Here is a 15,808-nt window from a genome sequence, read left to right as displayed (position 1 = left end):
CAAAGTTTAAAAGGCAGATTCCTGTGGTGGTCTCGCAATGTTGGTGGAATGCTGCAAATTTGTTTGATATCACTATTTAACGTCTGAAGAGCTGGCTAGTATCAACAGGAGGATGGAGCTGAAATTGCTTTAAAGCTCTGTGAACAATCCCACAAGAATAGAAGAAACAGGTAAAGAAATGTTAGAGATTCAAGAGACTGTGGATGCTGGAATCTGGACCAACACACAAAAAAAAAAACTAGAGATGAGAAAATCTGCAGGTGCTGGAAATTCAAGGAACACACACAAAACGCTGGAGGAACTTGACAGGCCAGGAAGCATCAATGGTGGATTTTTGAAATGGACAGTCAACGTTTTGGGTCAAGACCCTTGTCTGGGAAGAGACATCCTATTCAGAGGTAAAAGCAGAAATCCTAATAATCACACACTCAGGTGGTTAGCGGTTTAAAGTGATTCTGAAGATGAGGAATTTGAAATCAAAGAAACACGTACATACAAGGAAAGTAATGGACTAAACAATTCCCTGTAAAATCAAAGCAATTTCAGAGAGGTATGGAAAGAAATATATGACAAGTTCCCTCAAAGGATGACCAGGAGCAACACCTCCAGAGAATAATCATCATAGAAGATACTGAATCAGGAACAGAAAACTCCGACTGGGTTCGTCTAGAGTGGGTAATATTTGAATACAAGTAGTGGAAGCTGGAAGTTGTCAAATAAGAGGTGTGTAACTAAAACAATTGTCTTGTTTGAAATTACATAATAAATGTTTGAGTTATCTACACTAATTATGATCAATAAAGAATAATTAAAGTATAATTATTAGGCAAAATCATTGTCTGGGGTGGTTTATTGGGGGCTGCGTCTAACTGAAAAACACAAATCAATGCAAGGTTATCAAGCAGTCCTACTTTTGGTTAGTTTTATTTTTTAAGTTTATTTTACTCATTTCCTTTCAATGAGGCCTCACAATGTTTCTCCTTTTACAGATGTTTGAACTAAGTCAGTGTCTCCTCTCTCCCCAGTAAACAATAGCAATTCCCTTCACAGAACAGTCACCAGATCAAGGCCACTTCAACCACCGGAGTTTTTTTCCATCCAAAAAACAAAGATTTAATCCTCCAATCCATCATCTTACCCACAGTTTAGTTAGCCAAGGATATTTGTTTGCCCATAACCTTTCCAGTTTTTGAAAATCCATACTATATCTTAACCATCTCTAAAAGATATCTCCCTAGAATACTTAGTCGTCAACTTAGCCATTGCATTCATGTCTTTGTAGTCTGTAAAGTTCAAATAATTTATTTTTATCTGCCATCAACTTATCTGTTGTGTTGCGAATACTTCTCATATTTACATACAAACTGAATCCTTCTAGAGATTATAGATAAGCGATTACATGTTTTATGATTGTTATTCACACATAAACCTCAAGGACAAAATAAACGTTTGATCGACTCCCATTTTTTCAATTTTTCTGACTTCCACCCAACTTGCATTTCATTTTTCTTCTGCTCTCTCACATTCAGGTGACACTGTAATTTGCTCAATGTTTATTCACATTACTGTATCTAGAAACACCCACAAAGACAACAGAGCAATGACAAAAAAACCAACAGAAATAATGCTCAAAGCTCTAAGTACAAGGAAGGCAGCAGTAATCCAGACCATGAAATCATAGCTAATGACGTCATCATGCCCTGTTGCCATGATCGTGCTTTAATATTCAAAGTTCAAAGTAAATGTATTATCGAAGTACATATGTGTCACCAAATACAACTCAGAGATTCATTTTCATGCAGGAATACTCAATAAACCCACAATAGAATAATAATGATAATAAAATCAATGAAAGCATATTGAAATAACACAGTCTGACTTTCTAAGGTCAAAAGTGCGAATGCTCACAATGTTCTGATCTCAGCTCATGCTTGTAGAAGTAAAACCTGGACAATATTCAGGAAGGGATGATGACTGGCAAGATAGCATTCAGAAAATGACCACTTCCACAAGACAAAGTCTAAAACTTGTCCTTAACATTCAATGGCACTGACATCACTGAGTCCTCTTGCATCAGTGTTCTCACAGGGTATACTGACAGGGCACTCAACCGGCAACCACAGATATATTGTGGTGACAACAGGTAAGAGGACGGGTATCCTAAGCATACAAGACCGTGTGCTTAGCCCCTGCTCTACTTGATTTATATCTGTGACTGTGTGGCTAAGCACAGCGCTAATGACATATTTCAGTTTGCTGACAACAACATTGTTGTTGGCCTAACTTTCAGGCCCCAGCTAGTTCAGATTGGCAACAACATCTTCTCAACAATTACTATGAGCACAAGTGCTGTAGGTGACTACAGGAGGAGGAAGCTGCAGGTCCATGAGCCAGTCCCCATGAGGGGGTCAGAGGTGGAGGAGTCAGTAACTTTAAGTTCTTTGGCATTATGACATTATGATTTCAAAGGATCTGTCCTGGGTACAGCGTGTAAGTGTTATTACAACGAAGGAACAACAACACCTCTACTTTCATAGTCACTTGCTTAGATTCCACATGTCATCTGAAACCTTGACAAACTTCTACAGATGTACAGTGGAGAATACACTGACTGGTTGCATCACAGCCTGGTATGGAAACACTAATGCCCTTGAATGGAAAAGATCACTAAAAAAAGAGTGGATATGGCCCAGTCCATCACCTGTCAGCAAAACCAAAGAACTGATTATTGACTAAAGGAGGAAGGAGTCAGAGGTCCATGAGTCATTAGGGAATCAGATGTAGAGAGGATCAGATACTTTAAATTCCTTGGCATTACCACATCAGAGAATCTGTTCTGGGACCAGCACAGCATGTAAGTGCTATCATAAAGAACACACAACAGTGCCTCTACTTTCTTATAAAGTTGCATAATTTTGTCATGTCATGTAAAACTTTGACAAGTGGAGAAGTAGATGCACAGTGGAGAATATCCTGACTGGGCTGGTATGGAAACACCAACAGAAACTCTACACAGAGTGGTGAATACAGCCCAGTACACCACAGTCAAATCCCTCCGCATCACTGAGCACATTTACAATGAGCGCTGCCACAAGAAAGCAGCATCCAACATAAAGGACACCCATCATCCAGGCCATGCTCTCTTCTCCTGACTGCCATTAGGGCAGGAGATATAGGAGCCTCGGGTCCCACACCACCAGGTTTAGAACAATTACTCCCCTACAACCATCATGGATAACCTCACTCACTTCAAAACTGGACTCTACCACCTACAGACTCACTTCCAAGACTCTACAACTCAAGTTCTCTGTATTATTTATTTACTTTTTTTATTATTTGCACAATTTGTCTACTTTTGCACACTGGTTGCTTGTCAGTCTGTATGGATAGAATTTCTGTAAACGCTATTGTATTTTATTTTCCTGTAAATGAAAAGAAAATAAATCTTAAGGTAGTATATAGTGACATAGCTGTACTTTGATAATACATTTACTTTAATTTTGATCCTACAAGCGGCTCCTCATGTTCCTAAGCCTTTCAAACATCAATAACCATTACTCGAGAGTGTGATAGGGTGCTCCTCACCTTGCCTGGAAGAGTGCAGTTCTTCCAATGTATCTCTCAAGGAGCTCAACACATCCAAAACAAACAGCTCATTTGGTTGGCACCTCAAAAGTATCATTGCCTCCAATCACTACAACACAGTAACTACAAAATGTACCAACTGCAGTCACCCATCCAGGTTACTCCAACACATGGAATGTCTTTCACCAAAGACAAGGGTGTAAGTGCCAGGGTGCTCCATCACCTCCAGGTTCTTCTCCAAGTTGTACACTTGAATCGAAAATACATGGTCAGTTTTTCATTGTTATTGGATCAAAACTCTGAAATGTCCTAGCAACTAATGTCCTGACAAAGACCACGGCAATTCATAGCAGCTGATCCCCACCTTCTCAAGAGCAACTAAGGATGGACAACAAATTCCAGCCTTGCCAGTAATGCCCATGTTCCATCCAGTAAAAATAAACTAACATCAATTAAAGAAATGAGCATGAAGCTACCAGAACTTATATGTAAACTTCTTCAGCCAATAAACGAAGTACCCTCACTGAACAACATAGGTAATTGTTCATTACGCAGTTGTGCAGCAAGATCCATTATAATATCAAACTCGATAGGACAGCTCAATATGGACAGTAAATGATAGGCTGGATAGTAATCATTACGCAATACAGTTATTATAGGGAATATTATGTCACAGCCTCATTCTGTATCTTACAGAGTAAATTGAGGTAGTAGATATGTTACATATATCGAACAGGAGGGTAATGAACTGGATTCCTTACTCTGAAGAAGTGTAAAGTAATATCAAAAGGAAGAGCCAACTCCTTGGAGTAACCATTCCGCTGAAAAACAAAGAAAAAGGTAACTGAGTTTGCAACCTTAATGAACACCAATTAAAAGATTATTAATATGAACCCTACATGTAATGCTTCCTGTGTCTGGAACCAAGAAACTCGAGACAAAACCATTAAGCAGTTTTCAATAGATTAATGCTTCATCTTGCAGGGATGGTAACCAAAGGATGCATTATGAAGGTAAGCTGGACTCAGCTTTGAGATAAGGTAATTATACAACGAGACTGAGCAGTTCTGACGCATGGTCTCGGACCCAAAACATTAACCATCTCTCTTTGCGAAAGCGCTGCCTGACCTGCTGAGTCATTTCCAGCATTTTCGGTTTTTATTACAGATTTCCAGAACTACAACATTCCATTTTCATTCTATATTTCTACTGGTTAAAAGATTGACAAGGTAGATATCCGAAGGTAATCAATGTAATACATATTCAGTATATTTTCCACAGCATACATAAGCAACAAATAGAGGAAGTCTGAGAATTTCTTGAAAATAACATTAAAATATTTTTAAAATCCCTTTTTAAAAAAACAGGACTAACAACTTTATCCAGATTACGTGATCCCATTGTCAGAAAAAGATAACGTTACTGATAGGAACAAATAAAACTACAGTGAGGGTACTGAAGCTTCAATGCACTCTTGACGTGGATATTGTGCAACACCCAGACCATGAATAACGTAAACAATAACATTGCTACAAACTTACTCAAACAAGAGAAAATCTGCAGATGCTCTACAAACTTTCCATCTGTTTTATTTTTTCCAATTGCACCTCCTATTTTAGTACATTTGTACATATTAACATACAAATTAGGTGCAAGAGTGGGCGACTTGAGTCACTGGAACCTGCTCCATCATTCAATACAATTATGGCTAACTTTAAGCTGTATTCTCACCTACCCCAGTACCTTTTTACCCATTTGCTCACCAAGATTCTACCCAATTCAGTCTGAAAATATTTAAAGATTGCTTCCACTGCCCCTTGACAAAGACATTCATGACAAGTGGGCAACTCCTTATTTTCACACATTACTTTTGTACATTGTGCCATGGGTGCCTACACATTGCAAATCCAGCTCCTCAGACTGCACTTTGCAGACCATTGCCCCTTTCTCAAGATGCTCAGAAGTACAAATAAATAGAAAGTGTGGTGTCAAATAAGGGCAAAATGTAGGACTTCCGATGGCTGGTTCATTCCTTCTGTACACCCAGTCTAATTACCTGTCCTGTTGTTTCTGACTTGACATTTATACTCAGTGGGCACTTTACTGGCTACATCCTGTTTCTAATAAAGTGACTAGTGAGTTATGTTTGTGGTCTTCTGCTGCTACAGCCTGGCCTCTTCAAGAATCGACATGTTGTGCATTCTGAGATGCTCTTCTGCACACCACCGTCGTGATACATGGTTATTTAAGTTACTGTCACCTTCCTGTCAGCTTGAACCAGTCTGGGCATTCTCCTCTGACCTCTCTCACTAACAAGGTGTTTTTGCCCAAAGAGCTGCCACTCACTTGATGTTTTTTTTTGTTTACACACCATTCTCTGTAAACTCTAGAGACTGTAGAGTGTGAAAATCCCAGGATCCGCAGTTTCTGAGATACTCAAACCACCCGGTCTGGCACCAGTGATCATTCATTCCACAGCTAAAGTCACTTAAATCACATTTCCTCCCCATGTTAATTTTGGTCCGAACCATGTCTACATGCTTTTATTCACTGAGCTGCTGCCACATGATTGTCTGATTAGGTAATTGCATTAATGAGCAGCTGTAGAGGTGTACCTAATAAAGTGGCGACTGAGTGAATTTCCAAAAGAGGGTTTTCCCTTTCATATGGAATCAGGATGCAAAGCTGCACCATTCTTCAGGAAAGACAAAAATGAGTCCCAGTGCTTGTTTTAGATAACTGCACCCTTAGCCTTAAAACTGCATTAAACCACAAGTGTGTTGGATATACTTAGGCGTGTTGAGAGCACAGTATAGAACTATGAGAAACTAAAGCCTCACCCCTTGTTTATCAGCTGGAATACTTATTGTAATTTATGGATTTTATTATGTATTGCAATACACTTCTGCCACAAAACAAATTTTACAACATATGCCAGTGATATTAAATCTAATTCTGATGCAGCTGTAGCCCATTCATTGTGACCCTCAGAGGAATAAAAGTTCCAACCATAAATGTCAAAATCAGCAACTGACTGACACCTTAACAGGAATTCTCTCTATTATTGAGCAATGCATTTTAAATACATTCCTGCCGATTATCATCAATTACGCCATAAACCTCTTGCGTGTATATTTATAAATTAACGCAATTGGTTAGCTATAGTTTTCTAAACCAGACTTACCAGTTCTCTATTTGTAAACTGGAAGAATTCCCCACATTCCAGAATTGTTTTCGGGCCATCCGTGCAAGTTCTGAACAGCACAACAGGAGGAAGTGCCAACAGAATTCTAATCATGCCAGAAAAAGGCAGAATCTTGTGTGAGAAACAATAGTGTTCACCTTTTGTTTTATTAAGCTAATTACTATGTTACTGAAGGTGAAATCATGCATATCCAGCATAAAACTGGGCAACACAGGGTAAAATTACCTGGTTTCAACCCTTGTGTTTCTGTATAGTTACCCTCTCTCACTTGTTTATGTCAAACTCCCCCAGTTCTTAAGGATGAAATAGAGCAGTGTTCCCATTTCTATCTAATATTATATGCCCTCTTTTCCGAAAAGGATATGTGTAACTGTCAGATGAAATCAGCATCTGGTTCAGACGTGTTGTTTTTACAGCTTAGCATTTGTTAGCATTCCCTGGCCAGACTCGTGTGAAGAATAATTTTTTTTTTTTTTTTAAGGAGCTCTAAAGATTGGCTGGCTGAAGTATTATTTCAGCATTGAGTGAACACATAGAGGGCAAACGAATAGTGCTGCACAGCATACAGAAATCCTTTAAAGACTAATGTATCCAGAACCTCCCACCTCCTATATGTAGATATATTTGTACAGTCGATGCAGATTGTGACTGCAGGGATAAGGTGATACAGACTGAAACCTGCTTATGGGTTTGATGTTTAAACAAGTACAAAATTTATTGTTCAAGTTAAACAGTTAGCGGGAATAGACTAGCAGAATAAGACTCAAGGCAGTAGCCATTTTATTGCAATGGTGAGCGGTAATCACCTGATTAAGCTTTTCTATGTAACCCACGAACTAGACATTTTCTGACATTTAAAGCAGCTTTTACGATTTGAAAGGAAGAAGTTGTGATTAAAGTATATGGTTTAATTAGGTATTCATTGGCATCTCACTTCCTTTTGGGCAAAATTGATCCTTTTTCTCTGGAGTGGTGAAGCTGAGGGGAGATCTAATAGAACTTTATAAGATTATGAAAGGAGTAGATAGACAGCCGGTATATTTTTCCCCAAGGTTAAAAGAATAATAATGCATTTAAGGTGATAGGGAGAAAGTTCAAAGAACGTGTGGGGCAAGTTGTTTTTTTTAGAAACACAGCGGTGAGTGCCTGGGATGATATAACAGTGATGTTCACGGGACTCTTAAATAGGCAGATGAATGTGCAGCAAATGTAAGTATATGGTTTTGTACAGGCTGAGGGATTTGATTACTCATTTCATTAGTTTGGCACAACGTTGTGGACCAAAGGGCTTGTCCCAGTGCTGGACTGTACTATGTTCCCTGTGCTCTCACTAGTTTGGAGTTTTCATGATTATAGTTAAGATTATGAACAATTAGTAAACAGCTCAGCTTAAAAGCTCTCCTTGACCCTTTAGAATTATGTGTTAGTTACATAGTAGTAGAAAATAGAAAAGGCTCACGATTTCAATACTCAATGTTAGTAGCATATAATTTTTTAACTGTGTGACAATTGCTTTTAAAGATCTTCATTCTTGCTCTTACCTAACAAATAGATGCAGTTCAGCCTGGTGCTCTAACTGCTGGCTCAACATCAGCAATTCCACTTTTGCTTTTCTATCCCGAAACACATCCAGGAGAAAATGACCACGTTCAGGTGATAAATTTTTGCCGGGTGCTTTTGCCCATAGCCTTTCCAGATCAAACACAATTTCCTGCAATCAAATGCAACAAACTGAACATACTGTTAAAAAATATCTCCCCCAAATACCACCTAAAACCCTAAATATTTTAGTCTATAAAAACAGGGCAGTAAATCCTTGGAATTCACTATCCTAGAGTTAGTAAGCCAGTCATTGATGGCTCAAGGCCAAGTCCACGCTTTCAACATTGGGAAGATCAGAGCATATGGACCTCAGGCAAGAGAGCAGATTAAAACACAACCATCAGCTTTAATAAATTATAACACAGCAGCCTATTCCCACTTATGTTTCTTATGTTCTTGTAAATTCAAATTTTTAAAAAACCATTCTTTTTAATACCAAATTTACTAAATAATTTATGAAATCTGACAGATAAGATCAATGGTTTATCAAGTTGCTGAAATGCAGAAAGCCCATGAGTGAAGAGGTCTAGGTGTATTACATCTAAACTCAATAAACTTAATATTTGAATTTGTGACAATTTAATTACTGTCCTCTCATTACCACAGAGCCCTGGGCTCCGCCTGCAACTCTTAGAAAACTTACCAAAAAGAAGCAAATTAACCAAACAGATTTTCTGCAGCATGAAGGACATGCAAACATGAAAGTCAGTAATAATTAAAGTCATTCAAAGGTAAAATATTAAATATTTATAGAACAGCACAGAATTAGGACTGAAATTAATCCAATCGTCAGTGTTAGTGCTATGAAAGGAATATTTACCTGCAGGAGACAGATAACATTTTCATAACCCGATCTATTGATTGAAGGAAGTTCTGTACAAGCAAATTCTTTGAAGTTTTGAACTTTGGCTCTGCAAGTAATCATAAAACTACAACCAGTAATGAAAGCTATGGACCACATGAAGACCCACATTTATTAACCGGATTGATACTGAAAGTGATGCCCTGCAATCTTGTAAACTATGCTTATTGCACTCAGAGGTTGAACTCTCAAAGATCTGTTTCTATACTATTAATTCAGGACTTTCAAATCACTTTGTTCTTCTTGGTTTCTCCAATGAGATGTGTGGCCAAGGGGTGAATGGGAACACAAGAAAACAGAAGCAGGAGCAGGCCATCAGGCCCCTGAAGCCTGTCCCACATTCAATATGATCAAAGGCTAAACTGTACTGCCCTTAACTGATTTTCTGTAGCAGTCCTTATAAGCCTCAATTCTTTGACCTTTCAAGTGCTGGATGAAAGGGAAGTGGAAAAATGAAGAGTACTTCCCCCAGTCCAGGATTATTGTACACCTTGAAAGTTCTAATAGATCAATTAGACAACATATCAGCAGCTCCATGGACAACATCTTTCATGGTGGTAATAGGAGGCATAGTTAAGGCTATTTGAACTGAACATGCTTCAGACACGTGCACCTATCAACTTGTGTTCATATCACATTACCTTCCGGTCATGAAAGTGAACTTCAACAAGTCAGAGAAAAGAGCTGCCGGTGCTCCAAGTTAGTAACCCCTGTATCATTAGGAAAAAGTGGCACATGACAACAAGGGTCAGTCCATGGTCAAAATTTTTGAGGGAATGAAGATAAGACAAAGTGAAAAGTGAAAGGTTAGGGCATTATAAACCAAAGGCAATGTAATCTGATCATGTAACAAATTATGGAAATTTACCTTTTATTGAAATCCATTAATGCATTAATAATAATCCTACACGCAGTCACTAGATCTCCTCCACAGCCCCCTGCTGTAAGAGGAGATGGCAGATAATGTTGGTAACAGGCCCAATGTTGATATTCTTGTCTGTAAATGAAGCATAGAATCTTTCATGTTCCTGGTCTCTTGTCAATTTCCAGTCTAACTGACACTCAACAATCACTGGAAAAAGGAAAACTCAGCAATGACATTTCCAATTTAACAATGCAATCCTTTGTAAGTAATCACTGATATTCAATAGATAAGCAGAAAATATGTGGAACCTGGAAGTAGATGACATTTTAACAATATTCATCCCTATTAAAATGTACCAGTCATTATAAAATCAAGTCTATAACAATGTTTTAACTATATTTAGAATGAATCAATGATAAGGTATAACATCCTTTTATGCAGGGAGGTTAAAACAGTAAATTATTAATTCCAGTGGAGACATACAGCTTGCCTTCTTTGAAAGCTGATTTATTTCCAAAATAAACACATAGTAGTTTATTTTCTTTCTAGCTAATCCTCCTTTCCCATCCCCACTTCTATTCTATTGCCTTACCCATTCTTTTCTTGTCCTAAAGAAGGGTCTCAGCCTTCTTTATTGTTTATTCATTTCCATAGATGCTGCCTGACCTGCTGAGTTCCTCTAACATTCTGTATGTGTTGCTCTGGATTTCCAGCATCTGCAGAACCTCGTGTTTATAGTTTACTGTATTTTCTAATAGGGAATCGGGGTTATTTACTACTCAACATACTGGGGGAAAGCATTTTCCATATTTACATTAGAATCAATAAAATATTTACCTGTCTACATTACTTAATAGATCTCCATGTGGCTGAATTTCCAGTTCAGACATCAACCAATCATAAAATGTTAGCTATAGAAGAAGAGGTAATTGATCCTTTTAATTTCAATGACATAAAAGATGCAATTTCCTGATATTATACTAAAATGCACAATTACACAGGCCATGTTTTGAACTTTTCAACAGAACTGAACATGAATCAAGTGAATTTAATTACCAGGGCAGGTAAATGTTCCTGTAATACAATGGAACTTGAGCTATTTACCATTTTCAGTTCAGTAAATTTTCTTCAAGATTTTACTTTCCTTAAACATATGGTAATAATATGACACCTTGGGACTTAACTTAGTGTAAAGCTACTGGATATTAATATACTGAGAGCTTACTTTGAACCTTGGTTGAGTTGGAGTGCCTTACAGATTGTCAATACGCTATCAGAGGCTACTATACCAGTATTTAAACATTGAACTGCGATGTTTTAAATTTAAAATGTACTAATGTAAAGTGAAATTGTGTTTAATTGTAGTTTAAGGATATTTATACAGCTAATCAAAGGCAGTCTGAAAAGCTACATATTTCAGTTACCTGGAAGTTTTTCATCTGTGCAAGCTCCTTGAATGTACGGTGCTTAAATACTGAAAATGCTGCAGAGGTCCAGTTTAAATTAAGACCAACAAGATTATTCCAGGTAAATTCTACTACCCCTCTGTGTTCTCTCCTAGACTTTGGAATCAGTCGAGGAACTATATACAGCAGCTAAAAGACAAAAACAACTCAGATGTGAAGGAAGGCTAGTCTTTGCACCAGGTCTAACAGTGGGGTTATTGCACCCACAGTTGTTCTGACTGGAGAACAAGTAGCATCATTCACACATGTGCAGTGCAATGCAGGGATCCACAAATCATCATCAGATGAGCAGTGGAACAAAATCATCCTCACCAAACTGATACATCATTGATATTAAGCATTGAAACAAATGAAGCAATAACTGGCTCATTAGCTACCAAAAAAACACAGTATATAGACTTAGGGCTGGTGTAATCAGAAAATGACTCAATGCATGAAGAATTTTAACTGTTGTCCACAACTCTGACTTTAAATAATTAATGGTCATTTAGGGAATCAAGGATTTAGTGCAGGGGAAGTGGTGCCAAGGTGAAAGATCTTATGATCTTATTAAATGATGGAGAAGGTGGCATAAGCAACTCCTCCTTCTGTTCCTTATGTTAAATTTTAATGCGATGTTTCATTCTTTCAAAAATTTTAACTTTTCTATACACATCTAAAAATGTTGTTTCCAAATCAATTAACATGCTTGATCCCACCTATTCTTCTCTCAAGTAACTTTACTCTCTATTATTTCGCATTGAATTAAATATTTTAATTATAAACTTCCTGGTTTCAAATCTATACAAAAGTCACTGAGGATTTTTCAGCCAGGCTAGTTAAAAATCTGCTATTGCTCGTCTTGTCACAGGTGACACAGCTACTCTGAAATGGGTCTCTAATTATTCAGCAACTCACACCAAGTGTTTTGGGAAGCCACTTATGGTAAAAGCAAGTATGTTTTTAAAAATACTCTGCTGAACACAATATCCAGCCAAGTTGGCTTAACCTTTATAAATAGTATTACAAGTAGCCATTGTAACTCCTAACGGTTAGGAGTTAAACTCTGACAGTACAGACAATGATTCTTTTATTAACATAAAGGATAAATCAAACTTCCAAATTAGGATGCAATTATCTCTTTGTGAAGTTGGCCAAAGAGTTACAGCAATAAACTCGCTCACAAAATGTTTCACCTTTTGCACGAACCCAGAAGGAACAAATTGTGTTACGACATCGAGTGAGGACGAGGATGATGATGATGATGATGACAAGCAGATCGCATAAACCACCGCTACTGTACAAAACCTGCCAGAAAAAAAATATGACTTCATTCACAGATGAGAAAGGACGTGCAGTAATGCACGCACTGTGTAGAGTGGCTGGGGTCAGTATCATAATCTGATCCATCTGTTAACCACTTGACTCTGCAAGGGAAAGAGATGATTTACAATCCACAGCCACTGCCAATTCTCAGATGGAATTAAAGAAAAACTATTTACAGTAAGCATTAATTCAATGTGAAGGAATGGGGACATTACTGACAAGGACAACATTTATTGCCCCTTCCCTACTGCCCTCCAGAGGCTATGGTGAGTCAACTGAACTACCACAGTCCTCCTGGTAGAGGTACTCATACTGGAGTTCAACCCAGTGACAATGGAGGGCCAGTGACATATTTTCCAATCAGGATGATGTTCAATTTGAACAGGAACGTGCAGACTTGTCCCTGTTTTATTGGTGGAGGTCATAGAATTGAGAGATGCTGTAGGGGTAACCCAGGGAGTAGCTTCACCGTAAATAGTACACACTGCTGAGGCCATGCCAGTGATGGTGGGGATCACATGGTACCAATAAAGTCTGCTACACTTTTTCTCTTCCTTCATTGATGGATGCGACTGACACTTTACACCGGGTCTGTCTCTGCACTCACCTCAGGCAGAATGTCAAATTATCCCCAGTGCTACACACAAGGAACCGGTTTAGATAGCTAACAAACGGCACATCTTCTGTATCAGCTGATTGTGGGCTCTCCACTGAAATGCAGATCTGCAAGATGTGTATGTGAATGGTAAAGCCAGCCAGTCCTAAAATGTGAACATCACTGAGCGAAGAACCCTAGATACAAAGAAGAGATGATTTAAAAAATTTAGAGATGATAAAAAAATCTTGGAAATACTGAAGAGCATTTACAAACTAACAATTGGACCAAAATTATTTTCAAAATTCCTAAAAATTTAAACTCTAAGTCATTACTTTTCATCCTGTTGAAGGGGATATGATGTTTTGGGCTGCCTCAAAAACAGGGTAATCAGTTAATTATAACATAGAACAGTACAACACAGTACTGGCCCTTCAGCCCATGATGTTGTGCAACCTTTTAGCCCACTCTAAGATCAATCTTCCTTCCTACATAACCCTCCATTTTTTTTCAATCATCCATGTATCTAAGAGTTTCTTAAGTGTATCTGCCTCTATCACCACAACTGGCAGGGTGTTCCACGTACCCACCACTGGCTGTATGAAGAACTTACATCTGACATCCCCCTATACTTTCCTTCAATCACCTTTACATTATGCCCACTTGAATTAGCCACCTCCACCCTGGGGAAAGTCTCCTCTGCACCCTCTGAAGGTGAGGGCAAAACACACATTTCGTGGTATTTTTTGTCCCCTGTACTTTATGAACGTCAGGATAGAAAATATTCCATTTCCACCTCCAGTATGAAAATGACTCTCTACTAATCACCTTTCTTAACAATTCAGAACCTTTCAATACTCCCTATGTACCATCCTCTTACCTGAAGGGTGGTGAGCTGTAGGACTCTGAGAAGAACAGCACATAGAAGTCTTCTGTGACCACACAACATTTTCACAAACAAAAATGCCCATTCACTTTGCCTATAAGCATAATGTAATACTTATGATTAAATATGCCCAATATTGACAGAGAGAGAAATTAAAAGCATGTCAGACCTGCAAATGGTTCCAGGTTGTGCAAGTTCTGCAGGTCTTTAAGCATCTTCAGCAACCAACAAAGCTTTTTTTAAAATCCCATTTGGACTTGAAACAGAACCAATTTGTACAAAACAGTTACAATATCCAGATAATTACCAGTGCCTCTTGAACATGAGATTATATTTTAAAAAACTAAGGCAGGAGTAGACTTGAGGCTTCTGGATCCTGCTCCATCTGATTTGGAGTATTTTTTTTAAGATTAAGAAATTTTTGCACGACAAGGGATTTTTATCTTCATTGACTTTACTTGGTTGGAGATGACATATTCATGTAAGACCACAAAAGATAGCAGTAGAATTCGATTATTTGGCTCCATCAAGTCTGCCCCTCCATTTCATCATGGCTGATTCATTTTCCCGCTGAACCCTATTCTCTTGCCTTCTCCCACAACCTTTCTCACCCCATCAATCTCTGCCTTAAATACATCAAATGACCTGGTCTACACAGCCGCCTGTGGCAACAAATTCCACAGATTCACCACCCTGTGGCTAAAGAAACTTCTCCTTATCGTCATTCTAAATGGATGTCCCTCTATTCTGAGGCTGTGCCCTCTGATCCTAGACACCCCTACTATAGGAAACATCCTCTTCACGTCCTCTCTATCCAGGCCATTCAACATTCGATGGATTTCAATGAGATCCTTCCCTCACGTTTCTAGATTCCAGCGAGTAAAGGCCCAGTGCCATTAAATGCTCCTCGTACAATAACCCTTCCATTCCCAGAATCATTCTCGTGAATCTCCTCTGAATCCTTTCCAATGACAGCATATCCTGTCATTTAGTGGACCCAAAACTGCTCACAATACTCCAATGGAGGCCCACTTGTTATTTCCTCAAAGAATTCCAACAGATTTGTCAGGCAAGACTTTCCCTTAAGGAAACTATCGTGACTTTGTCCTATTTTATCATGTGCCTTCAAGTACCCTGAAATTATCCTTAACAATCGACTCCAAAACCTTCCCATCCTCTGAGGTCAGGCTAACTGACTTACAATTTCCTTTCTTCTGCCTCCCTCCCTTCTTGAAGAGTGGAGTAATATTTTTAATTTTCCATTTCTCCAGAACCATGCCAGAATATAGTGAATCTTGAAAGATCATTACTAATGCCTCCACAATCTCTTCAACTACCTCTTTCAGAACCCTGGAGTGTGTCTATCTGGACATCCACAAGGTGACTTATCTACCTTCAGACCTTTCAGCTTCCCAAGCACCTTCTCCCTAGTTATAG

General features: G+C 38.4%; 1 protein-coding gene across 1 annotated transcript in view; it reads right to left on the bottom strand.

The window, feature by feature from the left end:
* Window positions 1–15,808, bottom strand: part of LOC140210614 (Fanconi anemia group A protein-like) — a 119,763-nt gene that overhangs the window by 27,524 nt on the left and 76,431 nt on the right. The window contains exons 26-35 of the mRNA XM_072279742.1: window positions 14,366–14,465; window positions 13,498–13,682; window positions 12,761–12,872; window positions 11,544–11,714; window positions 10,957–11,030; window positions 10,123–10,251; window positions 9,213–9,303; window positions 8,332–8,501; window positions 6,770–6,875; window positions 4,347–4,406 (exon numbers count right to left, since the gene is read on the bottom strand). Of these exons, the coding sequence (XP_072135843.1) occupies window positions 4,347–4,406; window positions 6,770–6,875; window positions 8,332–8,501; window positions 9,213–9,303; window positions 10,123–10,251; window positions 10,957–11,030; window positions 11,544–11,714; window positions 12,761–12,872; window positions 13,498–13,682; window positions 14,366–14,465 (1,198 nt within the window). The remainder of the gene's footprint in view (window positions 1–4,346; window positions 4,407–6,769; window positions 6,876–8,331; window positions 8,502–9,212; window positions 9,304–10,122; window positions 10,252–10,956; window positions 11,031–11,543; window positions 11,715–12,760; window positions 12,873–13,497; window positions 13,683–14,365; window positions 14,466–15,808) is intronic.

Source organism: Mobula birostris, chromosome 15, assembly GCF_030028105.1.
Source record: "Mobula birostris isolate sMobBir1 chromosome 15, sMobBir1.hap1, whole genome shotgun sequence".
NCBI lineage: Eukaryota > Metazoa > Chordata > Chondrichthyes > Myliobatiformes > Myliobatidae > Mobula > Mobula birostris.
The sequence above is the reverse complement of the archived record's forward strand: the minus strand, read 5'-3'. Positions and strand labels throughout refer to the sequence as shown.